This window comes from Coffea eugenioides, chromosome 1 (assembly GCF_003713205.1).
Source record: "Coffea eugenioides isolate CCC68of chromosome 1, Ceug_1.0, whole genome shotgun sequence".
Taxonomy (NCBI): domain Eukaryota; kingdom Viridiplantae; phylum Streptophyta; class Magnoliopsida; order Gentianales; family Rubiaceae; genus Coffea; species Coffea eugenioides.
In genome coordinates this window covers 32,194,297-32,218,527 of record NC_040035.1, presented here as the reverse complement: position 1 = coordinate 32,218,527, position 24,231 = coordinate 32,194,297, and the positions used below count along the sequence as shown (strand labels likewise).

At 38.7% G+C, this 24,231-nt stretch overlaps 1 protein-coding gene across 1 annotated transcript; it reads right to left on the bottom strand.

The window, feature by feature from the left end:
* Positions 1 to 3,788: 3,788 nt before the first annotated feature.
* On the bottom strand, positions 3,789 to 23,974 carry LOC113770430. The gene is made up of 4 exons (XM_027314883.1): positions 23,605 to 23,974; positions 22,569 to 23,368; positions 3,899 to 3,904; positions 3,789 to 3,815 (listed from the first exon to the last, which is right to left on the bottom strand). Exons 1-4 carry the CDS (start codon positions 23,972 to 23,974, stop codon positions 3,789 to 3,791), a joined length of 1,203 nt encoding a protein of 400 aa, XP_027170684.1.
* Positions 23,975 to 24,231: the final 257 nt, after the last annotated feature.

The window sequence follows — 24,231 nt, the reverse complement described above, 5'->3', positions numbered from 1 at the left end:
ATTTGTCCAGAATTTGGAGTGTAAAAAGCTCTATAGAATTCAACAAGACCTTGATGATAGGGTGCTTCACACAAGGTTTTTATTTCATTAAGAAGTTGCTACTTTTTCTCCTGATATGTGCATGGTACAATGTTTTTCTTTTAGGGAGGTAATATTTTTTGGAATTTGTTGTGATTTGCGTAAGAACGCCAGGCACCACTCTTGCCATTTTAGATGCAGGACTTGTCATTCAATCCAAGACTTTCGTTCTAATATTCTAATAGGTCTTTTGACTTAAATGAGACTTGAAAAAAGTATGTTAATTGCATATTTCACTTGAATCTGCAATTTCGACAGAGACGTATAACTTATATTTAATCATAAACTTTTTGTCATAATTATAACTTCTTAAGAGAAACTTTACCTGCACCCTTGAAATTGTACTCTCTTCAATGAGTGGTCACATAATCAGAAATTATTCTGCTGAATAAAAAAAAAAAAGGATAAGACGTCACTTGATTAAAATGACTAATGCAGTGGTTCAGAACCTTTTATGGACGAAAGTCTTGAGAAGCAAAAAGCTCCAAGCAAGGCAAGTAGTTAGGGAGAAACGAAAGGTGTGCGGCTAATATTTTCCTAATAAACATGAAAAGATTACACGAGAAGAACTGGATTGCAAGTACTTATTTCACAAGTTGGAGAATGAACTTCCAAAATGAAAACCCAAGACCAAAGTGCAGCACTTGACAAGAGGAGGACAAAGTGCAGCACCAAAACTAAATGCTAGCCTTCCTTCGCCACGAGCCCTGTGGAGGGGAATAAAATATTTTTGGGGTGAGTTAGAAACTCAGCGAGTAACCAGTAAAAGCAGTCATCAAATATATTTCACAATAATGCATTTCAATGATGTCATGATTCCAAGATCAAATGTACGTTTATTGCTCTCGTGAGCCAGTGAAATCATTGCACTTGAACACCCAACGCTCAAATAGATCATTTAACATTAACAGTGAGAGGGAGCCCCTTTTTGAGCTCCAGATAAACATGAACATGAACCATAAAAAGGGTGGAGACGTTGGTGTCCAGCACAAGACTTTCCCAGAACTCATTGAAGCCAAAATCATATCATGAATTCACATGCAAGCACGCATGAGATGCCGTCGAGTAAATAATGCAAGAAACATTTCAAAAATAACTTTGGAAACAGTTTAGGGTCACTCACCTCCATGGCTCAGAAACCATCCATCAAATATCATTGCCTTACTCAAATCCAAGCCTTAGATCACAAACGCAAAGCAATCAAGCCCCTTAAAAGTTCGGACAGCACTTCCCCTAAATTTGCTTACTTTTCCAGCCGTCATGGCTTCATTATATTTCTCATTCAAACCCAAAGGTACACACACAACAACAAGTTCATTCAATAGCCATTCAGCAAGCTCCCAGAAGTACAAATACAATTCAAGCTAGGGAAAAGTTCGGAAATGAAAGTTAAGCTCAAAACCAGAAAAATAGTTTTTGACATCATTTTGTGATTTTGGCACCAAAGGTACTACGAGTATTGGATGGAGGTGCAAGACCCACCGTTTCGAAGCTAAGAGATAAGGCTACAATGTTGAAGAAGGCAACTCTGTCCAGTATCGAGTGTAACCAGGTCAAAAATGCAAGATACTACACCAGAACCGCAAAAACAGGTTCACCAATCGCATTCTGGTGCAAACATCATAAATGAGCCTACCTAAGCCCAAATCCAGAAATTCCAAAGCCATCCGAAAGCTAAGAAACAGGGATACATTTCATCAGAAGACCTCAACAACCAATTCGGAAGCATTCCCAACCAAAATAACCCATTACAGAAGCAATTCTCAAATTCGGGTAGAAACAGGGCAGCAAGGGTAATTCCATCTTTTCACAAGCTACGCTACTCCGATTGACCTGAAATTTTGCAGGCACCTCTAAAATATCATTTCCTACAACTTTTATGTTTTAATCCAAGGCCAATTCGGCCTCTAACTATGAGCTACAAAACTGGGCAGAATGTAAATCCAAGAAACCCTAATTTTCCAGATTTCTTCCAAAACAGAAATTGCTTGCAATTTACCACTTTTTCCACCTTCTAGCTTCCTTAAATATCATTTCCAATCATCATACATGACCACATAATCATATCCATATGAAAACAGAAAAATCCCCAATAATTATAAAACTTCACCAATTCAACCAAAATCAAGATATAATCCATAAAAGTGCATCTTATACCACCACCAATCATGAATTGAACATCATTAGAGGAAGGAGAAGGGTTCTTCACAACTCACCTTAGCAATACAAGAGATAGAGCAACTAGTCACCTTAGCTTTCCAAACAACTCCACAAAACACCTCAAGACCACTTAGCAAAGAGATTTTATGGAATGATTTGGAGTTTTATTGGTTGGATTTGAAGATTGAGCAAGAAATAGAAGGAAGAAATTGATAGCTTTTCTTTCTTTTGCTCTCCAATAAATTCGGCCAAGAGAGGAGAAATAAGAGGATGTTTTGGCCAATTTTTGGTATTTATTTGGTAAAGGTAAAAGTAAAGTTAAATGGTCAAAGTCAAGAGTGAATTAGATGGTGACACTTGTCACCTTTAGGTTTAAAACTTATCTTTTTGTCTCTCCAATACAAATATCTTAACACCTTGTAAAATAATATCACTTAATACAAAATTTCAATAAGTTGTCAAAAATATAATGCATTTACCGCACTAGCGGGTCCCACGTCCAAAATACGCTCTTAATTTCTCAAAAACTAACCGATACTAGAAAAACCATTTTAAAACTATCTTTGCTCATAAACTTTATCCGGGAAATTTTTCTAATAAAGAAAATGTAGAAAAGGCGGGCGATTAAATAAAATAAACCCTAGAAAATTAGAAAATTTTCGGATTCTCACACTCATTCTTTCAGGGCGTCACAATTGTACTTGCCTAAGAGGGATAGGCTTGGAAGTACTGAAACTGATTTTAACCTTAGTTTTAGGATCAACAAGAATTACAACTTTTTCTTCATCTTCTGTTCCAGTCAGTTGATGAAACCTGACTTTGTTTTTGACCAGTCCTTTTTCTGTTGACAAGTAGAAGAAAACTCATATTTGTTGGTTTTGAACTTGGAACTGGGAAGAAGAAATCAAAAGGAAAAGTAAGAAAAGTACATATATATGTTTGTTGAATGCTCAAAATAAGGCAATAAGGCAAGAAGAAAGTAATGGGGAGCCAAATGTTACTTTTTCAGCCAATAAGATTTCTTTAATCTAGGAGGGAAAATTTAAAAAAAAATTAAACAGCAAAGCTTTCTTTTGTTTTCTGTTTTGATTGCAACAAGAGGTATAAGCAAAGTATTTATCTTGTGCCTTATGTTCTATTATACAGGATAGTGAATTTTTCATTATATAGTATGTTAGGAAGAAAATTGGAAAGTTGCACAACAAGGATCAAAAGGGAATTTTGTGTACTAATGACTGGAGAGATTTGCATTCATGGCAGCAGGGTTAATATAAAGTTCTAAGATAAAACTTTCCTCTTAGAGGCTTTCGGCGATTGCCATCTATAACACAATTTGGTTCTGAACATTTCTTGATTATAGACCTTGAGTTGAACACTTTGCTTTTCCTTTTTCTTTTTTGGAATGTACACTTTTTGCTGGACTCACGCGATTAAACATATTAACTAATAATGATATGATCAAGCTATTGGTTGGCGGTGGATGATGCTTGGTGAAAATAGTAGACATTTGCTGGAGTCCTTCGTTCTAGCAGTAGTATAAAACATATTGTTCATTTGTGTAACAAACTTGGCAATACCTGCTTTTACAAATAAAGTAGCAGGGAAGCACAAACAAAATAAATTTGAAATGTAAATTAGCATAAAGAGTTAAATAACATACCTCAATCTGCATTAATATGAATTGCCAGCATATATTCATTAATACTTTGACATTACTTGATGTTCTGCCATGCGATAATGCAACATATAGTTGGCCATGAGAGAAAACAGGCTCTTTTAGATATAGACCGACATAATCCAAGGTTTGTCCTTGTGCTTTATTAATCGTCATTGCAAAACATAATCTTAGAGGAAACTGTCTTCTTTTAAAAGGAACTGAGCAGAAATCATCATCAGAAGTTTGCAAGGCCAAGCGTTTCCAACTATGTTCTCAAACTATCATCATCAAGTGACCTGAAGCCACATTGGCCTTAATGTACACCAGCAAACATGTTAAGCAACAATCATACAATCAGGTTATTGGTTGTCGTTGCATGATGTTCAGCCAAAACATCAGACATTTCTTAGAGCCTTTCGTTCTACTAGTAGTACAATTTCACAAAAAAAAAAAAAAAGTTGTGGGGAAGCAGAAACAAAATAAATCTGAAACAGAAATTAGCAAACATTTTGTACCACCAATTAAGGCAGGCTCGGGTTTAATCCCACTGACTAATTCATCACACTGGAACAAATCTTTGGGTAATTTTTCAAACAAGCCTTATACAGTTCCTTCATACATACCAGCATTTCACGTATACTGCCACTAGCCGTTGGGTCAACCCCACTAGTGCGCATTTCTTTTGTACTGCCACTAGCCGTTGGGTCAGTCCCACTAGTGCGCATTTCTTTTATACTGTCACTAGCCGTTGCGCATTTCTTTTATACTACCACTAGCCGTTGGGTCAGTCCCACTAGTGAGCATTTCATTTTTGCACCGCCACTAGCCGTTGGGTCAATCCCACTAGTGCGCATTTCTTTCATTCTGCCACTAGCCGTTGGGTCAGTCCCACTAGTGCGCATTTCTTCTATTCTGGCCACTAGCCCGTTGGGTCAGTCCCACTAGTGAGCGCTTTATTTTATACTGCCACTAGCCGTTGGGTCAGTTCCACTAGTGAGCGCTTCATTTACAGCCGTTGGGTCAGTCCACTAGTGAGCGCTTTTATTTTCACTGCACTAGCCGTTGGGTCAATCCCACTAGTGAGCGCTTCATTTACACTGCCACTAGCCGTTGAGTCCCACTAGTGCGCATGCCACTGGCAGTCACCACTAGCCGTTGGGTCAGTCCCACTAGTGAGCGCTTCATTTTCACTGCCACTAGCCGTTGGGTCAGTCCCACTAGTGCGTCATCTCTTTTATTCTGCCTCTAGCCGTTGGGTCAGTCCCACTAGTGAGCATTTCATTTTCACTACCACTAGCCGTTGGATCAGTCCCACTAGTGCGCATCTCTTTTATTCTGCCACTAGCCGTTGGGTCAGTCCCACTAGTGAGCATTTCATTTACACTGCCACTAGCCGTTGGGTTAGTCCCACTAGTGCACATTTCTTTTGCATCGCCACTAGCCGTTGGGTCAGTACCACTAGTGAGCATTTCATTTACACTGCCACTAGCCGTTGGGTCAGTCCCACTAGTGCGCATTTCTTCTATTCTGCCACTAGCCGTTGGGTCAGTCCCACTAGTGAGCATTTCAGTTTCACTGCCACTAGCCGTTGGATCAACACCACTAGTGCGCATCTCTTTTATTCCGCCACTAGCCGTTGGGTCATTCCCACTAGTGTGCATTTCATGTTTCATTGCCACTGAACATGGGTCAGTCCCACCAGTGAGCATTTTATTTTTCATTGCCGCTAAACAGGGGTCAGTCCCACTAGCGTGCATGATTTCTTTGCCACTAGCCGTTGGGTTAGTCCTACTAGTGTACATACCACGATTTTAATTTTATGTTGGGGTCAGTCCCGATTTTAAATTTCTGTTGGGGTCAGTCCCCTCGGGTCAGTCCTGATTTTAAATTTATGTTGGGGTCAGTCCCCTCGGATCAGTCCCGATTTTAAATTTCTGTTGGGGTCAGTCCTCTCGGGTCAGTCCCGATTTTAAATTTTCTGTTGCAGGTCAGTCCCGATTTAAATCTCCTTGTTCGGGCCAGTCCCATGATTTTAATTTTGTGCGGGCCAGTTCCATGATTTTAAATTTCTTGTTCGGACCAGTCCCATGTTTAAATTTTTGTTCGAGTCAGTCCCATGATTAAAGTCTCATTCGGGTCAGTCCCATGGTTTAAATTTTTGTACAGTCTTCATTGCAAAAGCGTCAGTCGTTCGAGTCATTCGCAGCCAAATAACACAGGTAAGTATTTGGTGTCTACTTCTTTGTCTCAAGTTTTTCCAAAACTCAGACAAAGAGGGGTAAACTGTAGACACCAAATTTTTAAGGTATTTTTGTTCACTATTATTTTTATTTTTGATTAATTTCATTTACTTTTAGTCTTTTATTTTTAAGTCATTTTATCATTTAATTAAACTTTAAGCATTTAATCATTTAATTTTTATTTTGTTTGTTTCGATTCTAGGTTTTATTTTATTTGATTTTTTGTTTCGATTCGTGTCTCTTGTCTTGCTTTAATTGAATTAAGAGTTTTGCACTAAATTTTCGGTAAAAAAGAAAATAAAAGAAGAAAAGAAAAAGGAAAAAAAGGGAAAAAGTCAATCAAAGGGACAAGAATAAGACACATAAGCCTACTTTGGGGTTTGAAATCTTGGCATTCCATATTAGGTCTAGTCTTGTGAGGTGCCTTTAAAAAGCAAAACAGCCGCAAGAGAGAGGCAAGTGGGGATGACGGATGGGGAAGAAAAAAAAGAAAAGGGAATAGAGAGCAAAAAAGGGGAGCTGCAAAAAATAGAAAGAAGAACAAGAAGAAATCTGGAAAATGGGAAGTTGGCGGTGCAGAGGAAAAACAGAGGAAAAGAAAGGGAGCAAAAGGGGGGCCTGGGTTGAAAGAAAAAGGGAGTGTTTCATCGGAGGCTAAAAACAGAAGCAAAGAAAAATTAGAGGAGAAGGCTTCGGCAACAGAAAAACAAAGAGCTACGGGAAAGACCTGGAACTTTTGAAGGCTTTCGGGGATTAAGGAAAACAGAGGGAAAGGAAACAGAGGAGGCGGCGGACAAAAGGGGGACGCTGGGAAAAAGCACAGGGGGAATGAGGAGTTTGGGAGGCTGCGAGGGGAGTAAGGAAAGAACAGAGCAAAAAATGGAGGGGGTTTCGCCTGAGAGCAAAGGGAAAAATGAAAGCTTCGGTGAAGGAAAAGAGGGCAAGGAGATGGAGGAAACTAAGCGAGAGAGGGTTGCAGGAGAAAAGGGGGCGGACAAAGGGAAAACAGAGGAGGCTTTGGAGTTGCAAAAGGAACAAGAACTAGAAACTCTGGAAAGAAATTGAGAGGGGAGTGTTTCTGGAGTTCGGACTGGGATTAGAAAGGAAAAGCTGTCGGGCAAGCAAGTGAAAAGGGGAAGGAAGAAACAAGAAACAGAGAAAGAAAATCTGGAAAAGAGAGAGAGTGGAAGGAGGTCGACTTAGGAAAATCTGAGAAATTGCAATCGCCATCGCCGACCGCTTCCTCACCGCCGGCCGCCAATCGCCCCAACCAAATCCTCCGATGCTCAGGTCAATGAAGCCACCGCTGTCGGCTGCTACCGACCATGCCATCATCGACCTCCTGGTCTAGCAGCAGCAGCAGGTGATTGCTGCCCACCAGACGTTTCCTAGCGCTCCGCCCGCTACCCCTGCTGCTCAAAACCACTCAATCTGTATCGGAGGAACCACCGTGAGAGGCCAAGGTAAGCTTTTCTTTTTCTTTTACATTTCAGTCTTCTTTCAAGTACGGGTTCTGGAAGCTCTCAGAGCATGGCTGCCGTGGGTCTGTCATCGTGATTTTTTCTGTTGATGGTCTATAATTTTTGTTCGCATATGTTTTCTGTGTGTGTTGGACTGAATTCCTTGCTTTTCTGGTGATTTTGGGGCCGGTTGTCATGTAATTTGAGCAGAGATTTGTTGGAATGTTTTCATGCCCATTCTGTTTGTTAAAATGTCCGAGTGGAAGTTACACTCGAAAATGATTGTTTGCATTTGCGTATGAGGAAACCAGATAAGCTAGTCAGTTCGTTCCCTGGTGATTGAGAGATTTTGATGTATGGATGTTTTGCACCCTCTCTGTTTTCGTTCCCTTTATGTTTCCCTTCGCACAAATTCGAATTGATGTCATAAGAGGGAGTTTTGTGAGCTTCCATGTTTGTTGAGGATGACTGGAATTGAAACCAAATTTCTGGTGCAGCTTATCGGAAAAAGGAACTGCCATGTTAACTGATAGCTCGGTTCGTGTATTGATGCTCTATTTATGTTGTTTAAAGAAAGTTTTGTGACACTTGGTTTCCAGTTGCTTGGTCGAGATTGTCAGATGTTTTTGAGTAAACGGAAAACTACATTAGATGAAGCAAAGTTAGCTTAATGATTCTGGTTTCATGTTTTCTTTTATTGCATGTTTTCTCCTTTTGGCACATTAAGGATCCTGTCCAGATTATGTTGACAGAATGGATTGAGACTTTTACTAGCGTTGGATTAACAAATTCGTGAGCTTTGCTTTACCATGTAGAATCCACAGAGTCTCATGTTTTCTTAGAATTAGGCACGTTCTTTTGTTGTCTAAGTCTTCATTGTGCCGCAAACTTGCTGTCGAACCATTTTGCATGATATCCTTCCAGATTTTTGCATGATATATTTCTAAGTGTTTTGGATTGTGGAGGTTATTTGCTTTGCTGCTTAGTTCAAAGTTTGGATAGATGAATGGTTTTAATCAAAGCTGCCTAGAATCCGCTTGTGAGTTGAAAGTAGTGATTGCATTTCTTTCGTGGCATTTCTTTTGTCTCTTAACCCCCTAAGCTTTCCTTTATTTTACTATGGCCCCATAAACTTTTAATCTCCTTCAATTGGGTCCTTATTTTTAATTGCAAATAGGTCCCTGAATTTTATTTTTCTTTAATTGTGACCCCGAATCTTTGTGATAATTATAATTTGATCCCCGAATTTTTATTAACTTTGTGATCAAGTCCTTGCTGGTTTTAATTTCTGGAATGTAAGTTGTTTACATGATTTAATTGATTCAATTTCATTATTATTTGTTAATTAAAGCGATGCCTTGACCCTTTCTTTTATTTTGGAGGGTAAATAAGTAATTTCACCCTATTAAGGCATCAACTCAATGGAGGTACACTCTATCCTTTATTCTTGACTTTATTTGACCTTATGTGCCTTATGTGACTTTATGTGCTCAATTGCATGCCATTTGAATGCTTTCATTTTATTTATTTATTTATTCGCTTTAATCGTCTCATTTTAGTATTTTTATTTTAGTTCAATTTTTTATCATTTGAAAGGCACTTGAATGTCACAATTGTAATAGTTAGCCTATTATATCATTTCATTTAATTCACTCCCTCTTAGATTGTAGTAGGCTTCCCCACCCGAATGTAATAGTTAGAGCTTTATTTGTTTTACTTGCCTTATGTGTTTTGCATGCTTAGGTGCTATGTGTTTAATCGCTTTTTCTTAGGTTTTGGCATCTAGATAAGCATGCTTTTGTGCTATGTGTTATGTGAAAATACGTGCCTTGCATGTCTACTTGCTTTTATTTATGTTTGCTTATATAGATGAATGTACGTCACCGTGACTAGTCCAATGCTAGTCATGGCCTTCCCCTCGAACTCTCGCAAGTCCAATGCTTGTGAAAAGCGTTAGTGAAGTGCTAATCCAATGCTAGACCCATTAGGGCCGTCCCCGCGCTAGCACATACTTGCATGCCTTCATTACATCTTCATTCATTCTTTTCTTTTAGTTTTACATTTTGCATGACCCTTCACTCCCTTTCCCTTACATATTTAGGATTACATTTTAATTTAGATTAGCTCATTTGCTTGTATAGATTAGGGAGTCACTCTTTTGGTAAGGGGGATGGACGAGTTTGGCTATCCATAGCCTTAGCACGCTCATTCTTTTTCTAACCAAAAGAAAAATTAAGTCACGAACATTAGTTCCCCGTACCCGTCTTGCTTGCATTCCTCTAGGGTTCATGCATGTCATTTATCCGCTATCGCATGCACTTTTGCTTCATATTCTATCCCTTTTTTCCACATTTTCACTTCACACAACTTTTATTTTGCACGTTCTCACTCTACCCCTAGCACTTTATATACTATCACGTGCACACACGCACTTCATACTATCACTTTACTCACCTTACTTTGCACATCCATTTGCACACTTCCACTTACACACCATTGTTTTTTATATTACTTTTCCACTTCACACAAACTCAAATTTTCATATTGCGTACATTCATTCCACTCATTTCACGTCATTAGCATTATTCGTGACCTCTCCAAAGAGTCATTATTGGGCATCACAATTAATGTGAATGGCACCATTCAAGCTTTGAAGAGAAATTTTGCCCCCGATGTCCCCCTAGGTCTAGGTTTTGCATTCATATAGTGCATCCAAATGTGATAAATGCTTTGGTTAAAACAAGAAAATTTTTGACTAAATCGCGCAACTAGCCTTGGCTAGGTCGAAGGGATGCCTTGGATTTTTATTCTTGCCTTCCCCTTCGTCAAATGTGACTCCCGAACCTTTTTTGTTGGTTTACGTAGACTAGGAGTCGTTTAAAAGGGGTTTCTTTCTACCTTTTTCCTTTAAAAATTTCATTTTAGCTGACTTGGTACACCTTAACTCTATACCAAGTGGCGACTCCGATTGTTATTTCAAAAACCCTTTTTAAACTATATTTTGGGTCAAATCGTCACATTTTCAAGTCCCATTTAGACCCACTTTCTTTGTAAATCAAAAATCACTTTTCAAATCAAAAATTCACTTTTCCATTTATTTATTTTTCTTGTAAAAAATGGGGCGCGACAGCTGGCGACTCCACTGGGGACTTAGAGAGTCCGAGCATTTGATTTAGTCGATTATTTTCTTCTTTTAACCTCTTCATATATCGCATTTGGATGTTTAGGATTGCATTTTTCCCTTTTATTAGGATTTTTGCATTTCGCGCGTATCAACTCACTCACTTACCCATTTGGCGTACGATTGTTTTGATGGATGAATGGTTTATGTATGTGATTCCGCGCTTTGCATTGCATTTGGGTGGGGGAACATTACCCTAAAGCTTCGCGTTGGTTCTCGATCCCTCCTCTCCAAACGAGCACTAGCATACGTGCATACGCTTTAATTTTTTACCCCTCATTTATTTTTCTTTTAGTGGCTTGTCACGCCACTCCACCCTGTTAGGATTTTAGGCGACCCACTTGGACGTGTGATCGCGACACGACGTGTACGTAGCACGATCCGAGGGGTCACTCAATCTTCCGCTTTAAGCTTTGGGTTAATAGCCTTTAGCTTTTAGTTGAAGGTTGAGGACTTTTGATAGATTCACTCAGACATGTAGCCGTGACACGACGTGTGCGTAGCAATGTCTGGGGAATCGCTCGAGCCACCGACAAAGAACCTTGGGATTGATGACCCTTGGTTTCCAAGTCTGAAGGCTCGGGGACCTAAAGCCTATCGAGTCTAGATGCATTAGTGAGCCAATACATCATGCATCCATGATAGTTTGCCTAGGGTAGAGTCTGTCTTGCCTTATTAGGGACACTATCCACGAGGGGAGGGATCCCACCCCTCTCTCTTTGTCTTTTAGCTTTTAATTGCCCAACGTGTTATGTGATTATGTGTTGAACTAACGTTTCTTTGTCTTCTTGTCCTTTGCATTCACAAACGTTAGGAATAAGAGGTCTGGCATGATCTTCTTTTAGAACCTACCCTTGTAGATAGGCTATTGCACGTTTAAGAAATTTCGATATATTTTGTTCATAAATTAATAATGCCATATCATTTTAGTCTTACCCTGGCAAATAAAGGGTCCCTTAGGTCATGTTTCATTTCAAATTGCATATTTTACTGCTTTAATAAACTGGCATCACGCATAAACCATAGAAAGGGAATGCCATTTAGGGGATCCCGTGTTAGGAATAAGCCGCCCCGTGTCTCGGATATCTAATCCAAGGAAACTTGCACGTTTATATTTTTGTACCATCCAAAGGAGTAGTGCACGAGATAAGGTAGAATTCGATCTTTTCCATGACCCTGGGGCGATCTTTGGTACATTAGAGTATGAGCATCTAACAATCATTCTTTGGCCATTTTTAACATATTTGGTAAAAATTCCTTGTTGAAAGGACATTAATTTGAAAAAATTCGCAAATAATTCCTCATTGTTGAGATGGTAAACTTATTGAGGCCAAATCTTGATTGTAGGAGGCTCATAGGCTAATGCATCGCAATGCATTTTTGAAACTACCAAAGGGGAGATAATTCAATCGATTTTTGAATAAGCCATCATTTCCATTCATTTGATCAAATTATCCATCAAATTCATCCAATCTATTTGGTCAATTCATTCATTTTTAGAACAATTCGGTCAATTTTGAATAAATCATCAATTTCAATTCATTTGACCAATTTACCCCTTTTTAGGGTGATCCGGTCGATTTTGAATAAATCTTCAATTTCGTCTGATCCATTTGACCAATTTGCCTAGTTTTAGGGCAATTCGGTCGATTTTGAATAAATCATCATTTCACTTAATCAATTGATTTCATTCAATTCATTTGATTAGTTTAATTCATTTTTAGGATTATCCATTCAATTTTGAATCAAATTTCATGCAATGCATTTGACCCTTTTACCCTTTTAAGGTAATCTAGTCAATTTTGAATAAATCATCAATTTCATCATATCCTCTTGATCCGCTTATTCCTTTTTAGGGTTTAAGTCTAAAGTTCACTGAATAAATTAGTCGTGGCATTGCAATCTTTTCAAGAGTAAGCTCTCTTTCACATATCATGTGTTGATCAAAGTAAGCAATCCATTCGGACTTTGTCCTCATTTTTAGAACAAATGTCTCTTCTCACTCCAATTGGTCAAATTTTTCAAATCATTTTTCACTCAAATAAGTTGATCGGATCCAACAGGTATTGTATGGTACCTACCCTAGAGGATTGCATTTTCATGCTAGGCCTACCCTTGGCACAAAAAGGGCTCCCCCATAGGACATGCATACCGATTTTACAATTTTGCTTACTAATTCGGGATATTTTTCTTTTATTTTTTTCCCCTCCCCACTGCATTCATAAAAATATTTCAATATGGTGAAAATATTTTTCCATATCTGATAACAATTTTGATCTAATAAAGTTTGAAAATTACAAGTATTACTTGATTCTTGGGCAGGCCTTACAACGTGAATTTGAAAATTCATCTGAAAGCGCTCGTGTAAAGCATTGAAGAGATTTCCTTGCTCAAAAGAAAAGGGGGCTTTTAAGAGAGAAATGTGTGTATACATGTGTAAAGGAGTTTTTTTTAGGATCTTTCTCATATGTATTGCTTTTAAAATTTTTCAAACATTAGCAATAATGAAGCTTTTATTCAGACAATTATTTGTTTTGTATATACTCGTGTACGTTTTATTCTTTATTGAGCTCATTAAGAGATTTCATGATGAATTTCAAGAAATAAACTCAAATTGGGATTTTTCAACCTCTTGCCTGAATATTACACTAGATTGGTGATCTGAGCTATACAATAAGAGTGCCCAAAATTAAAAGAGATTACTCAAAAGGCCCAATAAGATACCTGTTCTCCTTCACTGTACAAATCCTATTTTTGCCCACCTCTATTTGCCCCCTCGAAAAATCAGTCACATTGATTGACAAATTACAAATTGGGGCAATCTTTGCTTGAAAATGTTCACGGTGTCTAATCCGGTTCAATCACATCTAAGTGAAAGCAAAAATGTGCATTATTCTTGTTTGTTTTGAAAATTTGGAATGATATTTCGAGCATTCGTTTCTCTACCTATACAGAATTTATCATTTACTCTCCCATTTGAGCCTTTACAAGATTAATTTCGTTTCAAATAAATGCCTTGATGATCACTACCCTACATTGAAAAATTTTCAAATATCAAAAAGAGGAATGGATTATCAATGACCATTTCGTTACTTTGGTTGTCATGAGGTGTAAGAATGATACTTTGGCCATCGTTTCTATAACCTAAACACCATTTATCCCTTGCATCCTCATTTGAGTTAAAATTGGTGATTCTTTTCAAAAGCACTTACGATCGCACCCCCACATTGGGGAGGGAGATTGGAGAATTTTTCAAAAAAAAAAGAGAAAAGCAAAAATGCTAAAACTAAAAGAAAAGAGGGAATCACAAATTGGTAAAATTTGATTCCACTTGGGTTTCAATTTTGGAAAAAGAAGAAGAGAAAAGAAAAGGAAGAGTTTTGTCCGCGCGGGTCGCCTATGTTTCACAGATATGGATGAACAAGGGTCTTTCTCAGTCAGTTAATTCAGATACATGTAAGAAATTTTGCATTAATGAAAGTTTCCTTTCAGAGTTATTGTAAAGAACGGAATAAAAGTCAGGCTCTCTTCTTTTCCAATCAAGCATTCTATCCCTAGTTATCCCTTTTGAGCTTTCAGAATAAAATACTTCGTTTGGCAACCCCTGAGAATCGCAAACCCCACACTGGGGCAAGTTTGAGTTGAAAAGGAAAGAAAAGTCTCAAGAGGTGAAAGTGATAAAGCAACAAAATCAAAAGAGCAAAAGAAAAGAGAACCTCGGTTGAGCATAAACTGGGGCAAATTTTTGAAAGAGTTCAAAAGAATGGAAGAAGGCCGAAAAAGAAAAAAAAAGAGAACAAAATGAAAGGAAAAAGCCTCAATTGAGCATCAACTGGGGCAAATTCTGATTTAGCTCTAAAATAGGGTTGGCGCAACAATGCGATCTCGGATTCTTCAAACCGTTTTGAAATCCGCTTTCAAGCCTTAACTTTTCTAAGCACCCCAACTGACCCCATTACAAAAGCCGAAAGTCCTAGCCGAAAGTCCTGACTTCTGTTCTTTGCAATGGCTCTGTCAAGAAAATTTCTGATGCCAGAAAATTTTAGCTGTATTTCTGAATTGATTAGGTGTGAAGTTGACACTGCTCTTCATGTGAAACCCCGCGAGGGCACTTTTTGAAAAAAAGGAAAAGGAAAAAAGAAAAAAACGAGCGAAATGAATGCAAAAGAAAAATGCAAAAAGATTTGATGTTGAAAGTCCCTGTTGAGTGATGATAAAAAGTCAAAAAAAAAAAGTCCAAGATCTTGGAGTCCAAAATGAGGGCAATTTTGAGAAAAACGCGATTTTCGGTGCAATGTCCTTGAAAATTATTTCTTTAACTATCGTCTTCAAGCCACATTACAAGCCCATAAAAGTCCATCGTTGACTTATTCCTTCATGACAACTCAAAACAAAGGTCATGCTTCTAAGGAGTCCATCAATCATTTGTGATCATAAGGGTATGACCAGTTTTCACATGTTTAGCTATCGTTTCTATCCATATTGTTGCAAGCCTATAAAACTTATATGTTGACTACGTTTTCTTAAAGAAATAAGGGTGACAAACTCTTTGCTTTCACTAAGATGTGATGTTGAATGGATTACAATTTTGGGCACAAGAACCAAACAAATCTTGACTTCTCATTTCCCTTAACCCCCTCAAAAATCAGAAATAAGATCACTGGATTGCTCCTGAAAAATGAGCCAATAAGAAGTGGTGACCCGCTACTCTAAGCACAGATGCTAAAAGTAAGGAAGGAATTATTTGTAATTTGGCATTATTTTGAGAAATTCATCATGAAATTTTCTGTTAGGAAACATAGTATTCAAATAAATGGAGAGTCATCCAAACAAATATTTGCAATTAAATAGGTCCACACTGGGACAAATTTTCATTTAAGAAATTTGGCAAAATGGGCCCATACTGGGGCAAAATTTTATTTTGCGAGATTTCGCGAAATAAGCCCACACTGGGGCAGTTTTTGTAACACATTTGAGGATTTCGTCCGAGAATCAAATAATACATTTTTCAAATCAATCACGATGCTCTTTTCATGAAATTCAAGTGCATGTCATACTTTGGTAAGCCCCCTATGCAGATATTCATAGTTGAAATCGACGAAAGAGCATCTGGTGATGTGGAAGGCCGATGCCGAACAAAGAAAAGAAAGAAGGGAAAATGGCCGTCCACTGGGGCAAATTATTTTTGAAAGATTCTCTAGAAAAATCAGAAAAAGTCAAAAATCAAAAAAAGAAAAAAATGAATGAAAAAATCAAGTTTAACTTCTTCAGATCTCACAAAAATCACGTTGGGCCTGAATTTCGTGCCGCCAACTTCACAAAGACCACGTTGGGCCTGGATTTCGTGCCGCCAACATCGTAAAGTTTACGTTGGGCCTAGATTTCGTGCCGCCAACTTCACAAAAATCCCGTCGGGCTTGGTTTTCGTGCCACCAACTTCACAAACATCACGTTGGGCCTGGATTTTGTGTCGCCAACTTCACAAACATTTTGTACCACCAATTAAGGCAGGCTCGGGTTTAATACCACTGACCAATTCATCACACTGGGACAAATCTTTGGGTAATTTTTCAAGCAAGCCTTATACAGTTACTTCATACATACCAGCATTTCTCGTATACTGCCACTAGCAGTTGGGTCAGTCCCACTAGTGCGCATTTCTTTTGTATTGCCACTAGCCGTTGGGTCAGTCCCACTGGTGCGCATTTCTTTTATACTGCCACTAGTCGTTGGGTCAGTCCCACTAGTGAGCATTTTCATTTTTGCACCGTCACTAGCCGTTGGGTCAGTCCCACTAGTGCGCATTTCTTCTATTCTGCCACTAGCCGTTGGGTCAGTCCCACTAGTGAGCGCTTCATTTACACCGCTACTAGCCGTTGGGTCAGTCCTACTAGTGCGCATTTCTTCTATTCTGTGCCGTTGGGTCAGTCCACTAGTGAGCCATTTACACTGCCACTAGCCGTTGCCACTAGGCCGTTAGGGGGTCAGTCCCACTAGTGCGCATTTCTTTATTCTGCCACTAGCCGTTCGGGTCAGTCCCACTAGTGAGCACTTTATTTTATACTGCCACTAGCCGTTGGGTCAGTCCCACTAGTGAGCATTTCATTTTCACTGCCACTAGCCGTTGGGTTAGTCCCACTAGTGCGCATTCTCTTTTATTCTGCCACTAGCCGTTGGGTCAGTCCCACTAGTGAGCACTTTCTTAGTCCCACTAGTGCGCGTTTCTTTTGCCACTAGCCGTTGGGTCAGTCCCACTAGTGAGCGCTTCATTTACACTGCCACTAACCGTTGGGTCAGTCCCACTAGTGAGCATTTCATTTTCTGCCACTAGCCGTTGGGTCAGTCCCACTAGTGAGTACTTTATTTTATACTGCCACTAGCCGTTGGGTCAGTCCCACTAGTGTGCATTTCATGTTTCGTTGCCATTGAACATGGGTCAGTCCCACCAGTGAACATTTTATTTTTCATTGCCGCTAAACAGGGGTCAGTCCCACTAGCGTGCATGATTTCTTTGCCACTAGCCGTTGGGTTAGTCCTATTAGTGTACATACCACGATTTTAATTTTATGTTGGGGTCAGTCCCGATTTTAAATTTCTGTTGGGGTCAGTCCCCTCGGGTCAGTCCTGATTTTAAATTTATGTTGGGGTCAGTCCCCTCGGATCAGTCCCGATTTTAAATTTCTGTTGGGGTCAGTCCTCTCGGGTCAGTCCCGATTTTAAATTTTCTGTTGCAGGTCAGTCCCGATTTAAATCTCCTTGTTCGGGCCAGTCCCATGATTTTAATTTTGTGCGGGCCAGTTCCATGATTTTAAATTTCTTGTTCGGACCAGTCCCATGTTTAAATTTTTGTTCGAGTCAGTCCCATGATTAAAGTCTCATTCGGGTCAGTCCCATGGTTTAAATTTTTGTACAGTCTTCATTGCAAAAGCGTCAGTCGTTCGAGTCATTCGCAGCCAAATAACACAGGTAAGTATTTGGTGTCTACTTCTTTGTCTCAAGTTTTTCCAAAACTCAGACAAAGAGGGGTAAACTGTAGACACCAAATTTTTAAGGTATTTTTGTTCACTATTATTTTTATTTTTGATTAATTTCATTTACTTTTAGTCTTTTATTTTTAAGTCATTTTATCATTTAATTAAACTTTAAGCATTTAATCATTTAATTTTTATTTTGTTTGTTTCGATTCTAGGTTTTATTTTATTTGATTTTTTGTTTCGATTCGTGTCTCTTGTCTTGCTTTAATTGAATTAAGAGTTTTGCACTAAATTTTCGGTAAAAAAGAAAATAAAAGAAGAAAAGAAAAAGGAAAAAAAGGGAAAAAGTCAATCAAAGGGACAAGAATAAGACACATAAGCCTACTTTGGGGTTTGAAATCTTGGCATTCCATATTAGGTCTAGTCTTGTGAGGTGCCTTTAAAAAGCAAAACAGCCGCAAGAGAGAGGCAAGTGGGGATGACGGATGGGGAAGAAAAAAAAGAAAAGGGAATAGAGAGCAAAAAAGGGGAGCTGCAAAAAATAGAAAGAAGAACAAGAAGAAATCTGGAAAATGGGAAGTTGGCGGTGCAGAGGAAAAACAGAGGAAAAGAAAGGGAGCAAAAGGGGGGCCTGGGTTGAAAGAAAAAGGGAGTGTTTCATCGGAGGCTAAAAACAGAAGCAAAGAAAAATTAGAGGAGAAGGCTTCGGCAACAGAAAAACAAAGAGCTACGGGAAAGACCTGGAACTTTTGAAGGCTTTCGGGGATTAAGGAAAACAGAGGGAAAGGAAACAGAGGAGGCGGCGAACAAAAGGGGGACGCTGGGAAAAAGCACAGGGGGAATGAGGAGTTTGGGAGGCTGCGGGGGGAGTAAGGAAAGAACAGAGCAAAAAATGGAGGGGGTTTCGTCTGAGAGCAAAGGAAAAAATGAAAGCTTCGGTGAAGGAAAAGAGGGCAAGGAGATGGAGGAAACTAAGCGAGAGAGGGTTGCAGGAGAAAAGGGGGCGGACAAAGGGAAAACAGAGGAGGCTTTGGAGTTGCAAAAGGAACAAGAACTAGAAACTCTGGAAAGAAATTGAGAGGGGAGTGTTTCTGGAGTTCGGACTGGGATTAGAAAGGAAAAGCTGTCGGGCAAGCAAGTGAAAAGGGGAAGGAAGAAACAAGAAACAGAGAAAGAAAATCTGGAAAAGAGAGAGAGTGGAAGGAGGTCGACTTAGGAAAATCTGAGAAATTGCAATCGCCATCGCCGACCGCTTCCTCACCGCCGGCCGCCAATCGCCCCAACCCAAATCCTCCGATGCTCAGGTCAATGAAGCCACCGCTGTCGGCTGCTACCGACCATGCCATCATCGACCTCCTGGTCTAGCAGCAGCAGCAGGTGGTTGCTGCCCACCAGACGTTTCCTAGCGCTCCGCCCGCTACCCCTGCTGCTCAAAACCACTCAATCTGTATCGGAGGAACCACCGTGAGAGGCCAAGGTAAGCTTTTCTTTTTCTTTTACATTTCAGTCTTCTTTCAAGTACGGGTTCTGGAAGCTCTCAGAGCATGGCTGCCGTGGGTCTGTCATCGTGATTTTTTCTGTTGATGGTCTGTAATTTTTGTTCGCATATGTTTTCTGTGTGTGTTGGACTGAATTCCTTGCTTTTCTGGTGATTTTGGGGCCGGTTGTAATGTAATTTGAGCAGAGATTTGATGGAATGTTTTCGTGCCCATTCTGTTTGTTAAAATGTCCGAGTGGAAGTTACACTCGAAAATGATTGTTTGCATTTGCGTATGAGGAAACCAGATAAGCTAGTCAGTTCGTTCCCTGGTGATTGAGAGATTTTGATGTATGGTTGTTTTGCACCCTCTCTATTTTCGTTCCCTTTATGTTTCCCTTCGCACAAATTCGAATTGATGTCATAAGAGGGAGTTTTGTGAGCTTCCATGTTTGTTGAGGATGACTGGAATTGAAACCAAATTTCTGGTGCTGCTTATCGGAAAAAGGAACTGCCATGTTAACTGATAGCTCGGTTAGTGTATTGATGCTCTATTTATGTTGTTTAAAGAAAGTTTTGTGACACTTGGTTTCCAGTTGCTTGGTCGAGATTGTCAGATGTTTTTGAGTAAACGGAAAACTACATTAGATGAAGCAAAGTTAGCTTAATGATTCTGGTTTCATGTTTTCTTTTATTGCATGTTTTCTCCTTTTGGCACATTAAGGATCCTGTCCAGACTATGTTGACAGAATGGATTGAGACTTTTACTAGCATTGGATTAACAAATTCGTGAGCTTTGCTTTACCATGTAGAATCCACAGAGTCTCATGTTTTCCTAGAATTAGGCACGTTCTTTTGTTGTCTAAGTCTTCATTGTGCCGCAAGCTTGCTGCCGAACCATTTTGCATGATATCCTTCCAGATTTTTGCATGATATATTTCTAAGTGTTTTGGATTGTGGAGGTTATTTGCTTTGCTGCTTAGTTCAAAGTGTGGATAGATGAATGGTTTTAATCAAAGCTGCCTAGAATCCGCTTGTGAGTTGAAAGTAGTGATTGCATTTCTTTCGTGGCATTTCTTCTCTTAACCCCCTAAGCTTTCCTTTATTTTACTATGGCCCCATAAATTTTTAATCTCCTTCAATTGGGTCCTTATTTTTAATTGCAAATAGGTCCCTGAATTTTATTTTTCTTTAATTGTGACCCCGAATCTTTGTGATAATTATAATTTGATCCCCGAATTTTTATTAACTTTGTGATCAAGTCCTTGCTGGTTTTAATTTCTGGAATGTAAGTTGTTTACATGATTTAATTGATTCAATTTCATTATTATTTGTTAATTAAAGCGATGCCTTGACCCTTTCTTTTATTTTAGAGGGTAAATAAGTAATTTCACCCTATTAAGGCATCAATTCAATGGAGGTACACTCTATCCTTTATTCTTGACTTTATTTGACCTTATGTGTCTTATGTGACTTTATGTGCTCAATTTGCATGCCATTTGAATGCTTTCATTTTATTTATTTATTTATTCGCTTTATTCGTCTCATTTTAGTATTTTTGTTTTAGTTCAATTTTTGATCATTTGAAAGGCACTTGAATGCCACAATTGTAATAGTTAGGCTATTATATCATTTCATCTAATTCACTCCCTCTTAGATTGTAGTAGGCTTCCGCCCCGAATGTAATAGTTAGAGCTTTATTTGTTTTACTTGCCTTATGTGTTTTGCATGCTTAGGTGCTATGTGTTTAATCGCTTTTTCTTAGGTTTTGGCATCTAGATAAGCATGCTTATGTGCTATGTGTTATGTGAAAATACGTGCCTTGCATGTCTACTTGCTTTTATTTATGTTTGCTTATATAGATGAATGTACGTCACCGTGGCTAGTCCAATGCTAGTCATGGCCTTCCCCTCGAACTCTCGCAAGTCCAATGCTTGTGAAAAGCGTTAGTGAAGGGCTAGTCCAATGCTAGACCCATTAGGGCCGTCCCCGCGCTAGCACATACTTGCATGCCTTCATTACATCTTCATTCATTCTTTCCTTTTAGTTTTACATTTTGCATGACCCTTCACTCCCTTTCCCTTACATATTTAGGATTACATTTTCATTTAGATTAGCTCATTTGCTTGTATAGATTAGGGAGTCACTCTTTTGGTAAGGGGGATGGACGAGTTTGGCTATCCATAGCCTTAGCACGCTCATTCTTTTTCTAACCAAAAGGAAAATTAAGTCACGAACATTAGTTCCCCGTACCTGTCTTGCTTGCATTCCTCTAGGGTTCATGCATTTCATTTATCCGCTATCGCATGCACTTTTGCTTCATATTCTATCCCTTTTTCCACATTTTCACTTCACACAACTTTTATTTTGCACGTTCTCACTCTACCCCTAGCACTTTATATACTATCACGTGCACACACGCATTTCATACTATCACTTTACTCACCTTACTTTGCACATCCATTTGCACACTTCCACTTACACACCATTATTTTTTATATTACTTTTCCACTTCACACAAACTCAAATTTCCACATTGCGTACATTCATTCCACTCATTTCACGTCATTAGCATTATTCGTGACCTCTCCAAAGAGTCATTATTGAGCATCACAATTAATGTGAATGGCACCATTCAAGTTTTGAAGAGAAATTTTGCCCCCGATGTCCCCCTAGGTCTAGGTTTCGCATTCATATAGTGCATCCAAATGTGATAAATGCTTTGGTTAAAACAAGAAAATCTTTGACTAAATCGCGCAACTAGCCATGGCTAGGTCGAAGGGGTGCCTTGGATTTTTATCCTTGCCTTCCCCTTCATTAAATGTGACTCCCGAATCTTTTTCGTTGGTTTACGTAGACTATGAGTCGTTTAAAAGGGGTTTCTTTCTACCTTTTTTCTTTAAAAATTTCATTTTAGGTGACTTGGTACACCTTAACTCTATACCAAGTGGCGACTCCGATTGTTATTTCAAAAACCCTTTTTAAACTATATTTTGGGTCAAATCGTCGCATTTTCAAGTCCCATTTAGACCCACTTTCTTTGTAAATCAAAAATCACTTTTCAAATAAAAAATTCACTTTTCCATTTATTTATTTTTCTTGTAAAAAATGGGGCGCGATCTCCACATTGCTTCAGGAGGAGAAACCCATCTTGCACAAACAAAATTTTTTATTTCATCAACAATTTCATTAGGCCCAGTATTAGTCAGTTGATATAGAATTTTATCATGGCCTTTATAGATATATTTATATATATATTTGATAGCTTGAATTGTTGAACAAATTTCTACATTGATATGGCAATTAAATTTAGACAGTAAATAGGGGTTGTACGGTATTACCCATCGATTATCAAGAGGATGGCCACGAACAATTATTGATTGCTGAAAATCTCGCCATCGATAGAGAGGGTAGGAGTTGTGGCTGTGCCGCGTGACTTCTGTAAACTCCTTAGGATAATTATCCTTGCATCCAATGTGTTGTTTCATGCATGGGCAGTTTGGATTCATAGTACCACAAGGACCATGCATCATATGCTTAACAACGAGCTCATGAAGATAAGGATGCTGGTTAGCATCTGGCAACTCAGCACATACTATGCGATCATATGATTCGGGAGAGTACATCTTCCATCCTTGTTTCAGAATTATTAAGAAATGAGCGTGGGGCAGACCTCTTTTCTGGAATTCAATCACATATGTGTAAGTTGCTATTTTTCCAAATATATTCTTCTTTAGAAGTTCATCTTTCAATTGTTTAAGTTTTGCATAGAAGACTCGAGATATTAGATCTGGCCTGTTCTCAACCTTATCAGTTGGCAGAAGCAATTTTTGAATCTCAGGCCAATTCTTGTTACAAGTTACTGTCAAAAAGATGTTCGGTTTCCCATATCGCTGAACCAAAGACATAGCATCCATATATCGTCGCCACATATCTCGAGGGCCACCAATGAATGAAGTTGGAAGGAAAATACGTTTACCAATACTTGATGATGATGATTCACCACTCGAAATACTATCAACTATGCCTTGATAAATCTCGGTTCGAAGCTGAGCCTGTTTATTCCTCCCTCTATGGAAATCTAATCTAATTGACTCAATCTTAACATACATATCGACGACGTATTGTTGTAGCAATCTGCCTATATGTAGTAACATTGACTGATCGATATCGCGGATTTGTAGCTTGTAACAATAGTATTCACGACATGAAATCGTGTTGCGCTTTCTTTTTTTTTTTGTTAATAGCTGAAACAAACAGACTCATGTTATCTATTCATTAAGAAAGATAATAGACTATGTGTGATTAGCATATATGATAAAGAAATATAATATTCATAGGTTAACGATGCTATATGGAGATGATTATCGATAATACCTCTATTTTCTGCATCAATAATATCATTTGGTGCCGTTGCTGTAGTTGTAGCTATAATAGTTTCTCCCTCGCAGATAACTGGTCTATTATTGCCTCTATCTGGACGACGCATTCTCTCAATCCCTGGATGCCAACCTAGTTCTCCATTTGCAAAGATAAGAGGATATTGCAACGAATCATGACAAGCAAAATAATGCTTAACAATCTGTGTTTGACCGTTTTTTCTGTAAATCTGTATATGTTTAGAGTTAAGATGTTCAAAATCTGAACTCTCACTCCAAACAGCTCCTACTTGTGACACAGCAGGCTTATTGAAAACGCGTTGATCTACAGCAGGTGTAGTTTCAAGCACAATCTTATAATCATCCATGCCCGACAAATCTTGTAGTCCTCAAAAAAATGCAGAGTAAGGATTAATCTTTAAGATTTCCTCAAGCTTTGTCACCAATGTTTCTCTAAATCTGATTGAGATTGAAAGTCGTTGCATTGTTTCATGCTCAGTGTCAAAAAAGTAAAGTTGCAAGTTTCGTGGCTTCTCACCATCCTCTGGAACAAGTGGATTAATATAATGGTACATTTGTCCTTGGATTCAAAATGTATAAATTCCATTGTAATTTGCAGCCAAAG